Source organism: Lipotes vexillifer, unplaced genomic scaffold, assembly GCF_000442215.2.
Source record: "Lipotes vexillifer unplaced genomic scaffold, Lipotes_vexillifer_v1.1 scaffold683, whole genome shotgun sequence".
Lineage (NCBI taxonomy): Eukaryota > Metazoa > Chordata > Mammalia > Artiodactyla > Lipotidae > Lipotes > Lipotes vexillifer.
Window position 1 is genome coordinate 610,123 of NW_006779881.1, and position 20,889 is coordinate 631,011.

Here is a 20,889-nt window from a genome sequence, read left to right on the forward strand (position 1 = left end):
TCCCTTGCTGCTTTTAATATTTTTTCTTTCTATTTAATTTTTCAGTTTGATTAATATGTGTCATGGTGGATTTCTCCTTGGATTTATCCTCTATGGGACTCTCTGTGCTTCCTGGACTTGATTGACTATTTCCTTTCCCATATTAGGGAAGTTTTCAACTATAATCTCTTGAAATATTTTCTCAGTCCCTTTCTTTTTCTCTTCTTCTTCTGGGACCCCTATAATTCGAATGTTGGTGCGTTTAATGTTGTCCCAGAGGTCTCTGAGACTGTCCTCAGTTCTTTTCATTCTTTTTTCTTTATTCTGCTCTGCAGTAGTTATTTCCACTATTTTATCTTCCAGGTCACTTATCCGTTCTTCTGCCTCAGTTATTCTGCTATTGATCCCATCTAGAGTATTTTTCATTTCATTTATTGTGTTGTTCATCATTGTCTGTTTCATCTTTATTTCTTCTAGGTCCTTGTTAACTGCTTCTTGCATTTTGTCCATTCTATTTCCAAGATTTTGGATCATCTTTACTATCATTATTCTGAACTCTTTTTCAGGTAGACTGCCTATTTCCTCTTCATTTGTTAGGTCTGGTGGGTTTTTATCTTGCTCCTTCATCTGCTGTGTGTTTTTCTGTCTTCTCATTTTGCTTATCTTACTGTGATTGGGTTCACCTTTTTGCAGGCTGCAAGTTCGTAGCTCCCGTTGTTTTTGATGTCTGTCTCCAGTGGCTAAGGTTGGTTCAGTGGGTTGTGTAGGCTTCCTGGTGGAGGGGACTAGTGGCTGTGTTGTGGTGTATGAGGCTAGATCTTGTCTCTCTAGTGGGCAGGTCCACGTCTGGTGGTGTGTTTTGGGGTGTCTGTGGACTTATTATGATTTTAGGCAGCCTCTCTGCTAGTGGGTGGGGTTGTGTTCCTGTTTTGCTATATGGTTGGCATAGGTTGTCCAGCACTGTAGCTTGCTGGTCGTTGAGTGAAGCTGGGTGCTGGTGTTGAGATGGAGATCTGGAGATCTCTGGGAGATGTTCGCTGTTTGATATTATGTGCAGCTGGGAAGTCTCTTGTGGACCAGTGTCCTGAACTTGGCTCTCCCTCTCAGGGGCACAGCACTAACTCCTGGATGCAGCACCAAGAGCCTTTCATCCACACGGCTCAGAAGAAAAGGGAGAAAAAGTAGAAAGAAAGAATTAGTAGAAGTAGAGAAAAAGAAAGAAAGGAGGGAGGGAGGGAGGGAGGGAGTGAACAAGGAAGGAAGGAGGGAAGGAAGGAAAAAAAGAAAGAAAGAAGATAAAGTAAAATAAAGTAAAGTAAGATAAAATATAATAAAGTTATTAAAATTAAAATGTAATTATTAAGTGGAAAAAAAATCAAAAAACAAAAAAATCGGATGGATAGAACCCTGGAACAAATGGTGGAAGCAAAGCTATACAGACAAAATCTCACACAGAAGCATACAGATACACACTCACAAAAAGAGGAAAAGAGGAAAAAAATCATAAATCTTGCTCTCAAAGTCCACCTCCTCAATTTGGGATGATTTGTTGTCTAAAGGAGGGAAGGAAGGAAAGATAGAATGAAGATAAAGTAAAAAAATAAGATTACTAAAATAAAAAGTAATTATTAAGAAAAAAAATTAAAAAAAAAAAGATGGATAGAACCTTTGCACAAATGGAATCAAAGCTATCGACAAAATCTCACACAGAAGCATACACATACACACAAAAAAAGGAAAAGGGGAAAGAATAATAAATCTTGCTCTCAAAGTCCACCTCCTTAATTCCTTGTCTATTCATGTATTCCACAGATGCAGGGTACATCAAGTTGATTGTGGAGCTTTAATCCGCTGCTTCTGAGGCTGCTGCGAGAGATTTCCCTTTCTCTTCTTTGTTCTCATAGCTCCCAGGGGCTCAGCTTTGGATTTGGCCCTGCCTCTTCGTGTAGGTCACCGGATGGCGTCTGTTCTTTGCTCAGACAGGACAGGGTTAAAGGAGCCGCTGATTCAGAGGCTCTGGCTCACTCAGGCCGGGGGTAGGGAGGGTCACGGAGTGCAGGGCGAGCCTGCGGCAGTAGAGGCCAGTGTGACGTTGCACCAGCCTGAGGCGCGCCGTGCATTCTCCCGGGGGAGTTGTCCCTGGATCCCGGGACCTTGGCAGTGGCGGGCTGCACAGGCTCCCCGGAAGGGGGGTGTGGATAGTGACCTGTGCTCGCACACAGGCTTCTTGGTGGCGGCAGCAGCAGCCTTCGCTTCTCATGTCTGTCTCTGGGGTCCGCGCCTTTAGCCGCGGCTCGCGCCCGTCTCTGGAGCTCCTTTAAGCAGCGCTCTTAATCCCCTCTCCTCGCGCACCAGGAAATAAAGAGGGAAGAAAAAGTCTCCTGCCTCTTCGGCAGGTCCAGACTTTTCCCCGGACTCCCTCCCAGCCAGCCATGGCGCACTAACCCCCTGCAGGCTGTGTTCACGCCGCCAACCCCAGCCCTCTCCCTGCGCTCTGACTGAAGCCCCGCCCCCTCTGGCGGGGGAGCAGACAAGCCTCTCGGGCTGGTGAGTGCCAGTCGGCCCTGAACTCTGTGCTGGAATCTCTCTGCTTTGCCCTCCGCATCCCTGTGGCTGTGCTCTCCCCCACGGCTCCAAAGCTCCCCACCTCTGCCACCTGCAGTCTCTGCCCACGAAGGGGCTTCCTAGTGTTGTGGACACTTTTCCTCCTTCACACCTCTCTCTCACTGGTGCAGGTCCCGTCCCTATCCTTTTGTCTCTGTTTATTCCTTTTTCTTTTGCCCTACCCAGGTACGTGGGGAGTTTCTTGCCTTTTGGGAGGTCTGAGGTCTTCTGCCAGCGTTCAGTAGGTGTTCTGTAGGAGTTGTTCCACGTGTAGATGTATTTCTGGTGTATCCGTGGGGAGGAAGGTGATCTCCGTGTCTTACTTTTCCGCCATCTTCCCGGAAGTCTCCATCATGGATATCTTTACAGGACAACCCTTATAAAGTCATTTTCCATTTCTTATTTGGAACTATTTTTTAATTGAGGTATAATTTATATACAATATAATGTACATATCTTAAGTGTTCAATGAGTTTTGACAATTTTATATACCCGTGAACTTCCCCTGAAAAAGATATAGAACATCTTCATCACCCCATAATGTTCCCTCAAATCCTTTCCAGTCAGTTCTCCACTCCCACCCACCCCTACAACCACTTTCTGACTTCCGTCACATAGACTAGTTTTGCTCGTTCTTGGTTTTCATAGAAATAAAATCTTACAATACACATATGTTTGTGTCAGGCTTCTTTCACTCAATATATACAGTATTTTTGGGATTCATTGGTGTTTTATCAATAATTTTTTCCTCTTGACTCTTTAGTCCATCTTTTTTTTTTTTTTTTTTTTTTTGGCGGTATGCAGGCCTCTCACTGTTGTGGCCTCTCCCGTTGCAGAGCACAGGCTCTGGACGCGCAGGCTCAGCGGCCATGGCTCACGGGCCCAGCCGCTCTGTGGCATGTGGGATCTTTCCGGACCGGGACACGAATCTGTGTCCCGTGCATCGGCAGGCCGACTCTCAACCACTGCGCCACCAGGGAAGCCCAGTCCATCTTATTAATATACCACAGTTTGTTTATGCATTATCTCACTTTGTTCTGCATAGTATGCCACCGTCCAAATTGCCATTTTTTGTGTCACTTTTCCCCTGATGAAGATTTAGGTTTGTTGCCAATGCTTATTGTTGTAAACAATTCTAAAATTATTTTCCTTGTTCATGAATCTCTAGGTACTTATGACATTATTTCCAAAAAATAAATCCCCAGAAAGAAAAGGGATAGCTGGATCAGGAGACATGTGCATTAAAAAAGTTTGACAGAGCCTGCCAAATTATTCTTCAAAAAGATTGTACAAAGCTACGTTCTCACAATGCCATTGTCCATTTCTCTAGACTATATATTACCAGTATTTTTAATTTTCACAGATCTTAAAAATACAGCTGAATAATGGCCTATTTTAAATAGGTCACTAAAATCAGTACTGTTTTGCTTATTACAAATGGAATATAGGCTTTTTGTTTTAAAAAGAAAAAAATCAAGCTATATGGTTATGTTCAGAGCAGATATTCTCATCCAACTCTTATCTATCCTGACCCGAAATAATGCTGTTAATACTTGGTAAATACTCTTTAAAATTTTTTATATGCATATTCTAATGTATAGACAAGGGTTGTATTGAAAATATTTAACAACTGGTAAAGCGTGGACCCTCATCTATGAGAACGTAGCTCTGGAGCAGAGTTCTACAGAACATCCTGCTGTGCCAAGTATTATCCCTCTGGTGTCTGGAAAGACAAGGAGCTGGAAGGACCTGGGACAGTTGGGGTAGGTGGGAGACACTTGACAGATGCAGGGCAGTAGCTACTTAGAACTTATACAAAACTATCCCAGTGTATTCACAACTTTACTGCCATACTAATGTGTATCACCTCATACAGTCCTGTGAGTGCACATACACATGCACACACACATCCCCTCCACACACACCCTATAAAAATAAAAACCAAAACGACATTACACTACATGTATTACTCTACAGCTTGCTTTTTTCACTTGATAACATGTCATACACATCTATTCATGTCAGCGCACAAAAATCTATGTCATTCTTATGAAGGTATCCATTGTGTGGTCACTTTCTTAGCCAACCCACTGCAGATAAACACAATTTGATTTTACTACCCCAAAATTACTCCTTACTCTTTGTACTTTTACAAGGTCTTCTTCTGCTGTCATTGGGAATAATGTAATGTCATTGGTTTTGTCATCAAGGTAATGCTGACCACTTAACAGTTGGGAAGTACGTATTCTCTCTTCTATTTTCTGGAAGAGTTTATGTAAAATCAGTATTATTTATTGCTTAAAAGTTTGTTAAGTGAAGCCATCTGAACCCGGAGTTTTCTTTGTGAGAAGATGTTTAACTATAAATTCAATTTCTTTGGTAGATTTAGGGCTGTTTCTTCTTGAGTGAGGTTTGGTAATTTGTGTCTTTCAAGGAATGTGTCCATCTTATCCAGGTCATCAAATTTGTTGTCATAAAGTTGCTCAATCTATTCCCTTATTATCTTTTTGATCTGTAGAAATGTTCTCTCTGTCATTGCTTATATTGGTAATGTGTGTCTTTTCTCATTTTTTCATGAACAATCTAGTTAGACGTTTACCAATATTATTGATCCTTCCAAAGAACCAGCCCTTCATTCCACTAATTTATTCTATTTTGTTCTGTTTTTACTTTTATTGACCTCAACCTTATTTTAAACATCTCCTTCATTTTGCTTGCTTTGGATTTAATTTGTTCTTATCCTGGGTTTTTTAATTAGAAACTTAGATTATTTTGAGTCCTTTCTTGATTTCTGGTATAAGCATTAAATGGGATGTTTCCCTCTTAAGCACTGGCTTAGATGCATCCCACAAATACTGATATGTTCAGTGTTTTCATTGTTATTCAAGTTAATTCATATAAAATATTTTGTAATATCCCTTGTAATTTTTTCTCGGAAGGCATGGCAATTTAGAAGTATCTTATTTAACTTCCAAATATTTGGCGATTTTCTAAACATACTACTGTTACTCCTTTTTGGTTTCATTCTATTATGGTCAGAGAACATAATTTGTATGATTTCAGTTCTTCTGCAGAAATTTGTTTTATGGTGATAGCATATTTTTGTGAATGTGCCATGTGTACTTGAAAAGAATATAATACTTCTGGTGGAGTTTTCTATAATTATCGATTATGTCATGTTACTTAGTAGTGTTATTAGGTCTTCTATATGGTTACTCATTTTGTTTTCTTGCTCTATCAGTTACTAAGAAAGCAGTGTTCATTTTATAACTGTATTCATATATTTTTTAAACAATCCTGATCATCAATTGTAATGCGTGGGTTTTTTTCCCCACACACCCACGTAATTCTCACATGCCAGCTTGGTGTTCTACAATTCAACTCAGTTCTGAGGCTATCTACCTGGAGATAGCATCAGATTCCACGGGTTAAGGGCTCAGCCCCACAAGACTGCCCTCTGCTTCAGATGCCAATTGCAAGGGCAGATTGTTATCTGTGCTTCTGACCGATTGGTTATAAATCAGAGGTTCCCATGACCTCCTCCTTGGGTTTGATTAATTTGTTAAAGCATCTCACAGAACTCAGGGTAACGTTTTATTTACTAGATTACCCTGTTTATTATAAAGGAATGTAACTCAGGAATAGCTAGATGGAAGAGATGCCTAAGGGCAAGGACTGGGGAAAGGGGTGCAGACCTTTCACGCCCTCCCTGAGTGTGCCACGCTCCCCAAATCTCCATGTGCTCACCAACCCGGAAGCTCTCTGAACCCCCTCCTTCAGGTTTCGATGAAAGCTTCATTACACAGGCACGACTGATTAAATCACTGGCCACTGGCAATTGAACTTAATCTCCAGCCCCTCCCCCCTCCTAGGAGCTGGGGGTGGGGACAGGAGGAGTTGGCGTTACAGAGGGGGTGGAGGGTGGGACTGAAAGTTCCAACCCTCTAATCACGTTGTTGGCTCCCCTGGCAACTAACTCCCATCCTTTGGTTACTGAGGGGCTTTCCAAAAGTCCTCATTACCATGACAAAAGACACCCCTACTGTTCTTAATCACTTAGGAAATTCCCAGGGTTTGGCAGAAACAAGGATGAAGACCAAATACATGTTTCTTATTATAAATCACAATAGCACTGGGTAAATCAACCTAGTTTTATTACTATTAAAACCGGTAAACATATTTTAAATTATTTTTGTAGTTACTACCATTATGACACTCAAATGTCATTACATTATTTATAGCTGATATCATTTTTACACAGCCAAGACAGGGTCAGATTAACTAATTCACCACTTATTCCAAGCCTATTGGCTTCCTAGCAAACAAATATGTGTGAAGTGTTGTTAAATGTATTATAAGTTGTCTTGATCTCAGTGGTCCCAGTAAATATGTATTGTTTGTGTTGACCAAAGGTTTTGGAGTCAGACATATATGGACTCAAATACCAGCTCTAATACTTAATGTAGCTATTTTATTCTTTATTATTTGGGGTGCGTATGGGCATTTCTCAGTTGCGATTAGCAGGGGCTACTCTTTGTGTGGTGCGCGAGCTTCTCATTGCGGTGGCTTCTCTTGTTATGGAGCACGAGCTCTAGGCACGCAGGTTTCAGTAGTTTCAGCACATGGGCTCTAGAGCACAGGCTCAGTAGTCGGGGTGCGTGGGCTTAGCTGCTCCACGGCATGTGGGATCTTCCCCGACCAGGATTTGATCAGGAGTCCTCTGCATTGGCAGGCAGATTCTTAACCACTGTGCCACCAGGGAAGTCTCTAATGTAGCTCTCGGACAATTCATTTAGCCTTGTCATGACTCAGTTTTTTTATCGATGAAATGGGAATAATATTACAACTTGGCACTGTTGTTAACATTAGAGATAATCCATTTAAAATGCCTGACAGGAGAGGAGCTTCAAGATGGCAGAAGAGTGAGATGCGGAGATCACCTTCCTCCCCACAAATACATCAGAAATACATCTACATGTGGAACAACTCCTACAGAACACCTACTGAACGCTGGCAGAAGACCTCAGACCTCCCAAAAGCAAGAAACTCCCCACGTACCTGGGTAGGGAAAAAGAAAAAAGAAAAAAGACAAAGAACAGGAACGGGACCTGCACCAGTGGGAGGGAGCTGTGAAGGAGGAAAGGTTTCCACACACTAGGAAGCCCCTTCGCGGGCAGAGACTGGGTGGCGGAGGGGGAAAGCTTCAGAGCCAGAGGAGAGCACAGCCACAGGGGTGCAGAGGGCAAACCAGAGAGGTTCCCGCACGGAGGATCGGTGCCGACCGGCACTCACAAGCCCGAGAGGCTTGTCTGCTCACCCGCTGGGGCGGGTGGGGGCTGGAAGATGAGGCTCGGGGTTTCGGAGGTGGATCCCAGGGAGAGGACTGGGGTTGGCTTTGTGAACACAGCCTGAAGGGGCTAGTGTGATACGGTTAGCCGGGAGGGAGTCCGGGAAAAAGTATAGAGCTGCCGAAGAGGCAAGAGACTTTTTCTTGCCTCTTTGTTTCCTGGTGCACCAGGGCCACTTTAAGGAGCTCCAGAGACAGGCGGGAGCCGCGGCTAACAGTGCGGACCCCAGAGACGGGCATGGGACGCTAACGGTGCTGCAGCCACCAAGAAGCCTGTGTGCAAGCAGGTCAGTGTCCATACCGCCCCTCCCGGCAGCCTGTGCAGCCCGCCACTGCCAGGGTCCCAGGATCCAGGGACAACTTCTCCGGGAGAACTCACGGTGCGCCTCAGGCTGGGGCAACGTCACGCTGGCCTCTGCCACCACAGGCTCGCTCTGCACTCCGTACCCCTCCCTCCCCCCGGCCTGAGTGAGCCAGAGCCCCCTAGTCAGCTCCTCCTTTAACCCCGTCCTGTCTGAGTGAAAAACAGGTGCCCTCAGGCGACCTACATGCAAAGGCAGGGCCAAATCCAAAGCTGAACCCCAGGAGCTGTGCGAACAAAGAAGAGAAAAGTAAATCTCTCCCAGCAGCCTCAGGAGCAGCCGATTAAATCTCCACAGTCAACTTGATGTACCCTGCATCTGTGGAATACCTGAATAGACAATGAATCATCCCAAATTGAGGAGGTGGACTTTGGGAGCAACGATATATATATATTTTTTCCCTTTTTCTCTTTTGGTGAGTGTGCATGTGTGTGATTTTTTTCTGTATAATTTTGCTTTTACCATTTGTCCTAGGGTTCTGTCTGTCTGTTCTTGTGTTTAAAAAAATTTTTTTACTTAAAAAATTTTTTTCTAAAAAAACAAAATTTTTTTCTTAATATTATTTTTTATTTTAATAACTTTATTTTATTTTACTTTATTTTATTTTATCTTCTTTCTTTCTTTTTTATCCCTTTTATTCTGAGCTGTGTGGATGACAGGCTCTTGGTGCTACAGCCAGGCCTCAGGGCTGTGCTTCTGAGGTGGGAGAGCCAAGTTCAGGACACTGGTCCACAAGAGACCTCCCAGCTCCACGTAATATCAAACAGTGAAAATCTCCCAGAGATCTCCATCTCAACACCAAGACCCAGCTCCACTCAATGACCAGCAAGCTACAGTGCTGGACACCCCATGCCAAACAACTAGCAAGACAGGAACACAACCCCATCCATTAGCAGAAAGGCTGACTAAAATCATAATAAGGCCACAGGCACCCCCAAAACACACCACCAGACATGGACCTGCCCACCAGAAAGCCAAGATCCAGCCTTATCCACCAGAACACAGGCACTAGTCCCCTCCACCAGGAAGCCTACACAACCTACTGACCAACCTTAGCCACTGGGGACAGACACCAAAAACAACAGGAACTAAGAACCTGCAGCCTGCGAAAAGGAGACCCCAAACACAGTAAGTTAAGCAAAATGAGAACACAGAGAAACATACAGCAGATAAAGGAGCAAGGCAAAAACCCACCAGACCTAACAAATGAAGAGAAAATAGGCAGTCTACCTGAAAAAGAATTCAGAATAATGATAGTAAAGATGATCCAAAATCTTGGAAATAGAATGGAGAAAATACAAGAAACGTTTACCAAGGACCTAGAAGAACTAAAGAGCAAACAAACAGAGATGAACAACACAATAAATGAGATTAAAAATTCTCTAGAAGGGATCAATAGCAGAATGACTGAGGCAGAAGAACGGATAAGTGACCTGGAAGATAAAATAGTGGAAATAACTACTGCAGAGCAGAATAAAGAGAAAAGAATGAAAATAATGGAGGACAGTCTCAGAGAGCTCTGGGATAACACTAAATGCACCAACATTCGAATTATAGGGGCCCCGGAAGAAGAAGAGAAAAAGAAAGGGACTGAGAAAATATTTCAAGAGATTAGAGTTGAAAACTTGCCTAATATGGGAAAGAAAATAGTTAATAGAGAGAGTCCAGGAAGCACAGAGAGTCCCATGCTGGACCAATCCAAGGAGAAACACACCAAGACACACATTAATCAAACTATCAAAAATTAAATAGAAAGAAAAAATATTAAAAGCAGCAAGGGAAAAACAACAAATAACACACAAGGGAATCCCCATAAGGTTAACAACAACAACAACAAAAGATCTGCTGATCTTTCAGCAGAAACTCTGCAAGCCAGAAGGGAGTGGCAGGACACATTTAAAATGATGAAGGAGAAAAACCTACAACCAAGATTACTCTACCTAGCAAAGATCTCATTCAGATTTGACGGGGAAATTAAAACCTTTACAGACAAGCAAAAGCTAAGAGAATTCAGCACCACCAAACCAGCTTTACAACAAATGCTAAAGGAACTTCTCTAGGCAGGAAACACAAGAAAAGGAAAAGACCTACAATACCAAACCCAAAACAATTAAGAAAATGGGAATAGGAACATACATATCGATAATTACCTTAAATGTAAATGGATTAAATGCTCCAACCAAAAGACATCGATTGGCTGAATGGATACAAAAACAAGACCTGTATATATGCTGTCTACAAGAGACCCACTTCAGACCTAGGGACACATACAGACTGAAAGTGAGGGGATGGAAAAAGATATTCTATGCAAATGGAAACCAAAAGAAAGCTGGAGAAGCAATTCTCATATCAGACAAAATAGAGTTTAAAACAAAGACTATTATAAGAGACAAAGAAGGACACTAAATAATGATCAAGAGATCAATCCAAGAAGAAGATATAACAATTGTAAATATTTATACACCCAATATAGGAGCACCTCATATAAGGCAAATACTAACAGCCATAAAAGGGGAAATCGACAGTAACACAATCATAGTAGGGGACTTTAACAGCTCACATTCACCAATGGACAGATCATCCAAAATGAAATAAAATAAGGAAACACAAGCTTTAAATGATACATGAAACAAGATGGACTTAATTGATATTTATAGGAAATTCCATCCAAAAACAACAGAACACACATTTTTCTCAAGTGCTCATGGAACATTCTCCAGAATAGATCACATCTTGGGCCACAAATGAAGCCTTGGTAAATTTAAGAAAATTGAAATTGTATCAAGTATTTTTTCTGAGCATAGCACTATGAGACTAGATATCAATTCCAGGAAAAAATCTGTAAAAAATAAAAACACATGGAGGCTAAACAACACACTACTTAATAAATAAGAGATCACTGAAAAAATCAAAAACTACCTAGAAACAAATGACAATGACAACCCAAAACCTATGGGATGCAGCAAAAGCAGTTCTAAGACGGAGGTTTATAGCAATAAAATCCTACCTTAAGAAACAAGAAACATCTCAAATAAACAGCCTAACCTTACACCTAAAGCAATTAGATAAAGAAGAACAAAAAAACCCCAAAGCTAGCAGAAGGAAGGAAATCATATAGATCAGATCAGAAATAAATGAAAAAGAAGGAAACAATAGCAAAGATCAATAAAACTAAAAGGTGGTTCTTTGAGAAGATAAACAAAATTGATAAACCATTAGCTAGACTTATCAAGAACAAAAGGAAGAAGACTCAAATCAATAGAATTAGAAATGAAAAAGGAGACGTAACAACTGACACTGCAGAAATATAAAGGATCATGAGAGATTACTACTAGCAATTATATGCCAATACAATGGACAACCTGGAAGAAATGGACAAATTCTTAGAAATGCACAACCTTCCGAGACTAAACCAGGGAGAAATAGAAAATATAAACGGACCAATCACAAGCACAGAAATTGAAACGGTGATTAAAAATCTTGTAACAAACAAAAGCCCAGGACCAGATGGCTTCACAAGTGAATTCTATCAGACATTTAGAGAAGAGCTAACACCTATCCTTCTCAAACTCTTCCAAAATATAGCAGAGGGAGGAACACTCCCAAACTCATTCTACAAGGCTACCATCACCCTGATACCAAAACCAGACAAAGATGTCACAAAGAAAGAAAACTATAGGCGAATATCACTGATGAACATAGATGCGAAAATCCTCAACAAAATACTAGCAAACAGAATCCAACAGCACACTAAAAAGATCATACACCATGATCAAGTGGGGTTTATCCCAGGAATGCAAGGATTCTTCAATATAAGCAAATCAATCAATGTGATACACCATATTAACAAATTGAAGCAGAAAAACCATATGATCATCTCAATCGATGTGGAGACAGCTTTCGACAAAATTCAACACCCATTTATGATAAAAACCCTGTGGAAAGTAGGCACAGAGGGAACTTTCCTCAACATAATAAAGGCCATATATGACAAACCCACAGCCGACATCGTCCTCAATGGTGAAAAAGTGAAAGCATTTCCACTAAGATCAGGAAGAAGACAACGTTTCCCACTCTCACCACTCTTACTCAACATAGTTTTGAAAGTTTTAGCCACAGCAATCAGAGAAGAAAAAGAAATAAAAGGAATCCAAATCGGAAAAGAAGAAGTAAAGCTGTCACTGTTTGCAGATGACATGATACTATACATAGAGAATCCTAAAGATGCTACCAGAAAACTACTAGAGCTAATCAATGAATTTGGTAAAGTAGCAGGATACAAAATTAATGCACAGAAATCTCTGGCATTCCTATATACTAAGGATGAAAAATCTGAAAGTGAAATCAAGAAAACACTCCCATTTACCACTGCAACAAAAAGAATAAAATATCTAGGAATAAACCTACCTAAGGAGACAAAAGACCTGTATGCAGAAAATTATAAGACACTGATGAAAGAAATTAAAGATGATACAAATAGATGGAGAGATATACCATGTTCTTGGATTGGAAGAATCAACATTGTGAAAATGACTCTACTACCCAAAGCAATCTACAGATTCAATGCAATCCCTATCAAACTACCACTGGCATTTTTCACAGAACTAGAACAAAAAATTTCACAATTTGTATGGAAACACAAAAGACCCCGAATAGCCAAAGCAATCTTGAGAACAAAAAATGGAGCTGGAGGAATCAGGCTGCCTGACTTCAGACTATACTACAAAGCTACAGTAATCAAGACAGTATGGTACTGGCACAAAAACAGAAAGATAGATCAATGGAATAGGATAGAAAGCCCAGAGATAAACCCATGCACATATGGTCACCTTATCTTTGATAAAGGTGGCAGGAATATACAGTGGAGAAAGGACAGCCTCTTCAATAAGTGGTGCTGGGAAAATTGGACAGGTACATGTAAAAGTATGAGATTAGATCACTCCCTAACACCATACACAAAAATAAGCTCAAAATGGATTAAAGACCTAAATGTAAGGCCAGAAACTATCAAACTCTTAGAGGAAAACATAGGCAGAACACTCTATGACATAAATCACAGCAAGATCCTTTTTGACCCACCTCCTAGAGAAATGGAAATAAAAACAAAAGTAAACAAATGGGACCTAATGAAACTTCAAAGCTTTTGCACAGCAAAGGAAACCAAAAACAAGACCAAAAGACAACTGTCAGAATGGGAGAAAATATTTGCAAATGAAGCAACTGACAAAGGAACAACGTCCAAAATTTCCAAGCAGCTCATGCAGCTTAATATCAAAGAAACAAACAACCCAATCCAAAAATGGGCAGAAGACCTAAATAGATATTTCTCCAAAGAAGATATACAGATTGCCAACAAACACATGAAAGAACGCTCAACATCATTAATCATTAGAGAAATGCAAATCAAAACTACAATGAGATATAATCTCACACCACTCAGAATGGCCATCATGAAAAAATCTAGAAACAATAAATGCTGGAGAGGGTGTGGAGAAAAGGGAACACTCTTGCACTGTTGGTGGGAATGTAAATTCATACAGCCACTATGGAGAGCAGTATGGAGGTTCCTTAAAAAACTACAAATAGAACTACCATATGACCCAGCAATCCCAGTGCTGGGCATATACCCTGAGAAAACCATAATTCAAAAAGAGTCATGTACCAAAATGTTCATTGTAGTTCTATTTACAATAGGCAGGATATGGAAGCAACCTAAATGTCCATCGACAGATGAATGGATAAAGAAGATGTGGCACATATATACAATGCAATATTAGCCATAAAAATAAACGAAATTGAGTTATTTGTAGTGAGGTGGATGGACCTAGAGACCGTCATACAGAGTGAAGTTAGTCAGAAAGAGAAAAACAAATACAATATGCTAACAGATATATATGGAATCTAAAAAAAAAAAAAAGGTCATGAAGAACCTAGGGGCAAGATGGGAATAAAGACACAGTCCTACTAGCGAATGGATTTGAGGATACATGGAGGGGGAAGGGTAAGCTGGGACAAAGTGAGAGAGTGACATGGACATATATACACTACCAAACATTAAATAGATAGCTAGTGGGAAGCAGCCGCATAGCACAGTGAGATCAGCTGGGTGCTTTGTGACCAGCTAGAGGGGTGGGATAGGGAGGGTGGGAGGGAGGGAGATGCAAGAGGTAAGAGATATGGGGACATATGTATATGTATAACTGATTCACTTTGTTATAAAGCAGAAACTAACACACCATTGTAAAGCAATTATACTCCAATAAAGATGTTAAAAAAAATTTTTTAAATAAATAAATAAAGTAAAATGCTTGACAGTGTACCTCTTTGTAAGCAACAAGTGGTAGTAATAGTAATAGCAGTAGATATAGTGATAATAGTGATCTAGGGTGGCCTCAGTCTGCAGCGGCTTGAAGCAGGATTTTGGTTCCCAGCCAGAGATTAAAGTCAGGCCACGACAGTGAGAGTGCTGAATCCTAGGCACTAGACCAGTGGGCAGTGACAAAGCCCTGGCCCGTACAGCTCTGCAGAAATGAATTCCCAAAGACAGAAAGTAGTGAAACAAGTAAAGTGTTTATTTGGAGGAAAAAGGGTACCTGTGGATAGACACACTGGGGCGCTCAGAGAGAGAGTCGCACCCTCGTGGTAGTTTGATTCACTTTTATGGAGCATTTCTTCCAGGTTTCCTTGGCTAATCATCTTGGTTTGCCTGGCCTGAGCCTGTATTTGATATATCTCAGGGTCCTCCCACGTGTGCGCGCACATCTCTTAGCCAAGATGGATTCTAGCAAAGAGGCCTATGGGTAGCCTGACATCACCTACTATGGGGTGGCACCCCCTCCCTTTTCGACCTTCAAGGATCCTTTCTGCATGTGTGTAGTCAGGAAGGTCTCCTCCTTCGCGAATGAGGAATATGTGGTCTTTTATCTTTTGTCTGGGCAGGGTTTAGCTTCTCCTCCCTCCTGCTACTTTGGAGTATCTGTCCACAGGGGACGAACTCCAACTGTTCAGCCTGAGGCCCATCTATCTCCTGCCTCAATAGCAGTAGTAGTAATATTATTACATTTATTAAGTAATATTATTTAAAAATATTACTTAACATAAATTATATTATTGTTCAATATTTTATTATTAAATATTGTTATATCTGCTAAAATGACTCACCATTTTCTTTCAGCTTTATCAAATTTTCTTTCAATTTCTCAATTTCTAGTTGAGACTTCTCAAGTGCAGAATCTAAAAGAAAAAAAGAACAAAATATTTGTGTATGGAGCAACTGATTAGTATAATAATCAAATTTCAAACTACTATTTCTCTTTGGAACACTTTCTTTCTGATGGCTGTCCCCTGACTTTCTGCATAAATGTCACCTCCTCCCGGAATGTTTTCCAGATTCCCCTCTTAATATTCCTACTGCACCTTATATTTATCCCTGTCCTTGATACCATCTGATCTGTAATCTTTCCATTTCCCTAACCAGATTCTATGCTGAAGAGTTTGGACTACTGTAAACAACAGGAACAGCTGAAAGTTTTTAAGCATGGTACTACCAGTTTAGTAAAAAGAAATTACACACAGAAATACTTAAAATTAATTCCTGCAATTAATAATATTTAGAATTTTGCCAGTAGTTTCTAGAAATATCAAAATAGCAAAATTTCAGGAAATAGCTTTTGGTACTACTTAAGAATTTTATGAGGAGAGCAGAAGGGCATAAGGAAAGTATATGGGGCATTGTAGTCTTTTGGATTTGGGTGCTCTAACCCAGGTTTTATCACTTTGCCTCCTGTGGTTATACTCATCACCAATGGTATGGCTGATAGGCCTCCTATAACGGCAAGTTGAGGGATCTCCCAGAAGTAAGACACTAACATGAATCTTGTAAGAGATCATTCCCAATCACACAGAAAAGGTGCACGAGGAAATCAGGCACAAGCTTCCGAGAGTCTTCTCCCGGCAGAGTCACACAGGATTTGCTTAATTTCTCCAGCAACAAATTGACAATTTGTGTGAAATGTTGTCTACCAGGAAAATTCATTACAGACTCGGTGGCCAACATATTTATTGGGGGCTGGTGACATAGACACCACCTTCTGCCTAGGACACATCAAAATCCCAGACTCTCAGAAGGAAAGCAGGTTTTCAGCATAAATCACATTGTTTGTACAAAGAGGTCAAGCACAGTGAGCCACTATTACAAATTGGGGAATGGTGGGAACCTTCCCCAAATGCAAGTTTCCAGATGTTAGCCAAGGGCTAACCTGACAAGCAGGACTTTCTAAGGACAGCAGTGTCAGGTCTTCTTTTTTTTTACATCTTTATTGGAGTATAATTGCATTACGATGTTGTGTTAGTTTCTGCTGTACAATAAAGTGAATCAGCTATATGGATACATGTATCCCCATATCCCCTCCCTCTTGAGCCTCCCTCCTACCCTCCCTATTCCTCCATCCCTCTAGGTCATCACAAAGCATCAAGCTTATCTCCCCGTGCTATGCAGCAGCTTCCCACTAGCAGGTTTTCTATGTTAACTATTTTCTGCACAGGATGGATATACCACGTTTTGTTTATATACTCACCAAATGATGTACGTTTGATTTGTTTCTGTTTTGGCTACTGTAAATAATAGTGCTCTGAACATTCACATACAAGGTTTTTTTTAAAATTTATTTTACTGAAGTGTAGTTGACTTACAATGTTGTGTTAATGTCTCACACAAGTTTTTGAGTGGACATACATCTTCATTTCCCCTCGGTCACGCAGGAGTGGAACTGCTGGGTCACATGATAATTTTACATTTAACACGTTGAGAAACTGCCAAATTGTTTTCCAAAGTGTCTGCATCATTTTACAATCCCATCAACAATGTTCCAATTTCTACACATCCTTGCCAACACTCGTCATTGTCTTTTTTATTATAGCCATTCTAGAGGGTGTGAAGACGGATCTCATTGTTTTAATTTGCACTTCCCAAATGACCAATGATGTTGAGCATCTTTTCATGTGCCTATTGGCCATTCATATACCTTCTCTAAAGAAATGTCTACTCAAATTTTATTTTGTTTATTTTAAAATTGGGCTGTCTTTTTATAATAATATAAAAGAATATGTGAGAATTCATATATTCTGGATATGAGTCCCACATCAAACACATAATTTGCAAATATTTCTCTCAGTCTGTGGTTTGTCTTTTCACTTTCTTGTTAGTATATTTTGAAGTATAGAAATTTTAAACTTTGAGTAAGTACAATTTATTAGGTTTTCTCTTATCACTCTTGCTTTTGGTGTTATATCTAACATATGATTGCCTAACTCCAGATCATAAGGATTTACTCCTGTGTTTTTTTCTAAGCATTTTATAATTTTTAACTCTTACATTTAGTTCTGTGGTCCACTTTGAGTTAATTTTTGTGTAGGTGTGAGGTAGGGGTCTGTATTATTTTGAAGCATCTCCAGACATCGTATCATTCATCTATAAATATTTCACTATGTATATCTAAAAGATAAGGACTCTTTTAAAATATAAACTCAATACCATTATGTGTGATTAAGGAAATTTAACAAGAATTCCTTAATACAAATAGCCAATTAGCATTCAAACTTCCAACTGTTTCATAAATGTTAAAAAATCTGTTTGAATCAGAATCCAGTAAAGGCCACACATTATATTTGGTTAATAATTCCTTCAAACCTTTAAAAATTCATCTTTTTCTTGTAATTTATTTATTGAAGAATAAATAAATATTTGGCATGTATTCTTTGTTATTATTGAAAACTATTTTTTTTTTTTTTTTCCTTGCGTTATGCGGGCCTCTCACTGTTGTGGCCTCTCCCATTTGCGGAGCACAGGCTCCGGACGCGCAGGCTCAGTGGCCATGGCTCACGGGCCCAGCCGCTCCGCAGCATGTGGGATCTTCCCGAAACGGGGCACGAACCCGCGTCTCCTGCATCGGCAGGCGGACTCTCAAGCACTGCGCCACCAGGGAAGCCCGAAAACTATTTTTATTATTGGCCAAAATTTTTCATTCCCATCCAAATTTTTGGGTGTGATACAAAGAGAGCTAGAAAATAAACTAAAATAAAGTCCTTCATTTAAAAGAATCAGTTTGTTGAAAGAAATCGGCTAATACTTGGGAAACACTATCATGTAACACATATACCTAGAGATAAATTCTGGCTATAAATTGATGGATGATTCAAGAAATAACACGTAAGACCCACACTGACACTACATATGATATTGTAAAAGGACTTGCTAACTCAGCTTCCCAGAGGTCCCCTAGGGATACTCACTGTGCAGACAGTTTTCAATTAATAGTTTAGGATACACCAGAGCAACCAAGTGCTGATGGAACGGGGTGCTATGTGATTGTGCTCTGCTGCATCCAAATGTAACTAAACATAACAGGGCTCCTACTTTTTCCTTTCTCCTTCTGTACTACAAGTAGCAGACTGCTTCTCATCAGACTCACGTGGCAAAATTTCTTTTTTTTTCTAATTGGGTTTATTGAGATATACTTTGCATACAGTAAAATTCATCCTTTTAAGTAATTTGATGAATTTTGACAGATATATGCAATTGTGTACCCATTAGCCCAATTTTCCATCATTCTGAAAAGGTCATTTGTGTTCACTGTTTAAAATACATTCTTAACAAAATCTCAACTCTCCTGATATTCTTTGTTTTTAATTCCACAATCAATTTGGCAGGATCATTATTGTTTTACACATTTAACATTTTTAAGAAATGATCCTAAAGTAACATATATACTGCATGAAAAAGAATCAGTCTAATTTCTTTAATTATTGCAAATTATATAGAGAGGAAATCATTAAAAAAATTTAAACTTCATACTAAAATAAATTATAGATAAAGCAAAGATTGAAACATAAATAATAAATCCATAAATGCACTAAAAGAAAAAGAAACACCAGAGGAGAACATTTTCAATAACCTTGTAGTGATACAGAAAAGGCTTTACACATGAAAACCCAGAAGCCATAAAGAATAACTTGGTTAAATTTGACTTGATAAATATTAGCATTTCTATATGGCAAAAAAACTTAACATGACATTTATATCCAACCAAAGGCTCATATCCAGAATATACAGAAAACTCCTACAAATTAATAAACTCCTACAAAACATAAAGATATGACCCAATAGAAAAATATGTGCAAGACTTGAGCAGGAACTTCACAAAATAGTATATCTAAATGAGCAATAACAACAACAACAAACATATTAAAGGATTTTCAACATCGTTAGCCGTCAGGGAAATGCAAAGTAAAGCCACAATTAAATACTAGTACATACTCAACAGAAAAGGTAAAATTAATAAGACTGACAATACTGAGTATTGACAAAGAATGTGAAGCAACCAAAATCTCATATACAACTGAGAAGACCTTAAGTTAATACAACTATTTGGAAGACAGTATGGCAGTATCTACCAAAGTAGAACAAACCCGTAACCCTTTGATCTAATAATTCTACTCTTAGGAATGTCATGATCAGAGATGTACAGATAAGCACAAGAATATTCATAGCAGCACAATTCATAATAGAGCACAACTGGAAACAACATAAATGTCCATCATCAGTAGAATGGATAAATAGAATACATTGAGTAGGCTTATTCAATGGAATACTAGAGTACAAACAACAAAAGTGAACAAACTACTGCTACATGCAACAACATAAATGAATCTCACAAACATAAGATTGAACGAAAGAAAAAAACTAAAGGATGCATACTCCCTGTAGTCAAAACTCAGAAATAACCTTAAAAGTTAGGAGAGTCATTATTTTGGGGGAGGAGAGAATATGCAGACATAGGAAGAAGAAACAGGGCTTCCAGAGTGCTGGAAATTTCTTGCACTGGGTAGTGTAAATATTGGAGTTGTACACTTTTTGGTAGGTATGTTATGCTATGCTTCAATAAAAATTTCTGGACACTGTAGAAAATGAGGCTGTATATCAGACTTTTATGTGTTTATCTTAAAAGATTTTTTTTCTCAGTGCTCTCATGTTCCAACCTGAGTAGTATCATTACACTTAAAACATTGTTAGACATGTTCATCTGTAACCACAGCTTACCTAATTTACTCTGTTCTTTCTCCTTCCCTTGCAGTTCATCAGTGAGCCTTTGGATCTCTTCATGGGCCATCCCTAACCTCCTTGTTACTTGTTCCATATCTCTCTCTCTGCAGTTTTGTGATATTTTACCTTTTTCTGGGTCTTCATCATGGGACTGAAATAAAACGATTGTTAGTAGTACACCAAAAAGTAAATATACCCTTATGACATCGTGCTATTACCTATAAATGTTTGAAAGCCAATAAAGAAGAGCAGCAAACAGAATATTTATGTGCATTTCTTTTACTAGGTTGAACCATAGAAAATTGGTGATATTTGATTGTTTTTAACCTATAAACATGCAATTTCACAAGGTTCAAACCTAACATATCTAAGAGATTATGGTTATATAATAGAAATTTAATCATAAAAATTATCATCGGGCCCAAGAGAGTGAAAATACTCCTCATTTATATGGTAATTAAATACAGTTTATAAAATGCCTTTACATAAGGTATTTC

The 20,889-nt window shown here is 39.5% G+C and overlaps 1 protein-coding gene across 1 annotated transcript in view; it reads right to left on the minus strand.

Moving 5' to 3' along the window:
- The window catches only part of LOC103087174 (coiled-coil domain-containing protein 30-like), a 38,822-nt gene extending 18,336 nt beyond the window's left edge, over positions 1 to 20,486 (minus strand). The window contains exons 1-2 of the mRNA XM_007453027.1: positions 20,390 to 20,486; positions 15,454 to 15,525 (exon numbers count right to left, since the gene is read on the minus strand). Of these exons, the coding sequence (XP_007453089.1) occupies positions 15,454 to 15,525; positions 20,390 to 20,486 (169 nt within the window). The remainder of the gene's footprint in view (positions 1 to 15,453; positions 15,526 to 20,389) is intronic.
- Between the last annotated feature and the right edge of the window lie 403 nt (positions 20,487 to 20,889).